Genomic DNA, 1,222 nt, shown 5'->3' with positions numbered 1-1,222 from the left:
GTGGCCAAACAAGACTTTTCATACCTTGAAGTATCTCATGGGAATAAATGAAAAAACCTTGAGGGAGAGAAAATGGTAAACATTTATGTTAATTTGAAACGCAGTTTCTTAGTTTCTGGGTTTTTTTCTTTTAACAGGCTTCCTAGCTGGCATGTCTTTTGTAAAGAGAGTTCTTCACCTACATTACAGTACTCGCCAGATGATTGTGCCCTGGCAAATGAGGATGAGAACATCCAGGAAAAGGTACAGTAAACTTGATTCCAAACTATGCTTATTGGTAATAGGCTAGCTTTCTCAGAGTATTTGAAGAAGAAAAAAAACTCCTGAATCACTTCAATGCTAAATGTAGTTTAATACATGAAGAAATGCTTTGGATTAATCTACTTGCAGTCTGACAAATACATAACTAGTGTATGACAAATGTTTATCAGCTTTTGTCTTCCTATGTTTAAACTTTGTTCTAATGGGAGAAGAACAGCTATGTTGGTTGATTGGACAAAGGCAGTAAGGTGGTTGTTGCAATATGTGAACTAGTGCTATTGCACACAGAATGCTTAGATTGGCATAATAAGTGTTCACATGTTTTAATACTCTGACTTTTGCTTTCAGCTCCTTGTGTGTCTCAAGCGTACAGTATTTAAAGTGCCTGTATATGAAAGCATGGTGTTGTCCTTTTTGTTATGTAGTAATTTAGGCTGGTCCCTTTATGTTTTCATCTGTAGCCTTTGCAGGCTCTGAACTGAATTGACAAACTGGTACTTTCTTCTGTACAGGCAAGAACTTAAGAGCCTATCATGCATAATTGTTTTACTGTGTGGAGAATTTCTCCACATCTACCGTAACTCCAGTATTTATTGATTGATTTGAGTTTTAGCAGTGGAAGTAAAATATTCCAAGGTATGTCTTAAAACAGATTATCTTGAGTGTTTAGATGACCTATAAAGATGAATAATGGTTGGTATACATGTTTATTAAATTGTCATTTACTTTGTAATATACTAGGAGGAAACAGGCAAACCCACTGGAACTCAATCATTGGAACGTGTGGACTCAAGTATACAGAGTTATCCCAGAGAAGATGTATTTGACTATACAAAATATGACCAGGCAAGCTTTATTATTTCACTCATTTTCCTTGATGCATTTTTTTTCAAAGGCTTCATGGACTTCAGAAGCTTCCATCTTGTGTCTTGAGTTTTATAATTATGGTGTTTTATTCCCA

At 35.4% G+C, this 1,222-nt stretch overlaps 1 protein-coding gene across 3 annotated transcripts in view; it reads left to right on the top strand.

The window, feature by feature from the left end:
• SUCO (SUN domain containing ossification factor) overlaps nucleotides 1-1,222 on the top strand; it is a 66,841-nt gene that overhangs the window by 20,471 nt on the left and 45,148 nt on the right. For all 3 annotated transcript variants that reach the window (XM_019530770.1, XM_019530769.1, XM_019530768.1), the window contains exons 2-3: nucleotides 138-243; nucleotides 1,003-1,107. In XM_019530770.1, the coding sequence (XP_019386315.1) occupies nucleotides 138-243; nucleotides 1,003-1,107 (211 nt within the window). The remainder of the gene's footprint in view (nucleotides 1-137; nucleotides 244-1,002; nucleotides 1,108-1,222) is intronic.

The sequence above is a fragment of the Crocodylus porosus genome, unplaced genomic scaffold (assembly GCF_001723895.1).
Source record: "Crocodylus porosus isolate Cpor-Errol unplaced genomic scaffold, CroPor_comp1, whole genome shotgun sequence".
Taxonomy (NCBI): Eukaryota; Metazoa; Chordata; order Crocodylia; family Crocodylidae; genus Crocodylus; species Crocodylus porosus.
Note: the sequence above shows the minus strand (reverse complement) of the source record. Positions and strands in the feature narration are given on the sequence as shown.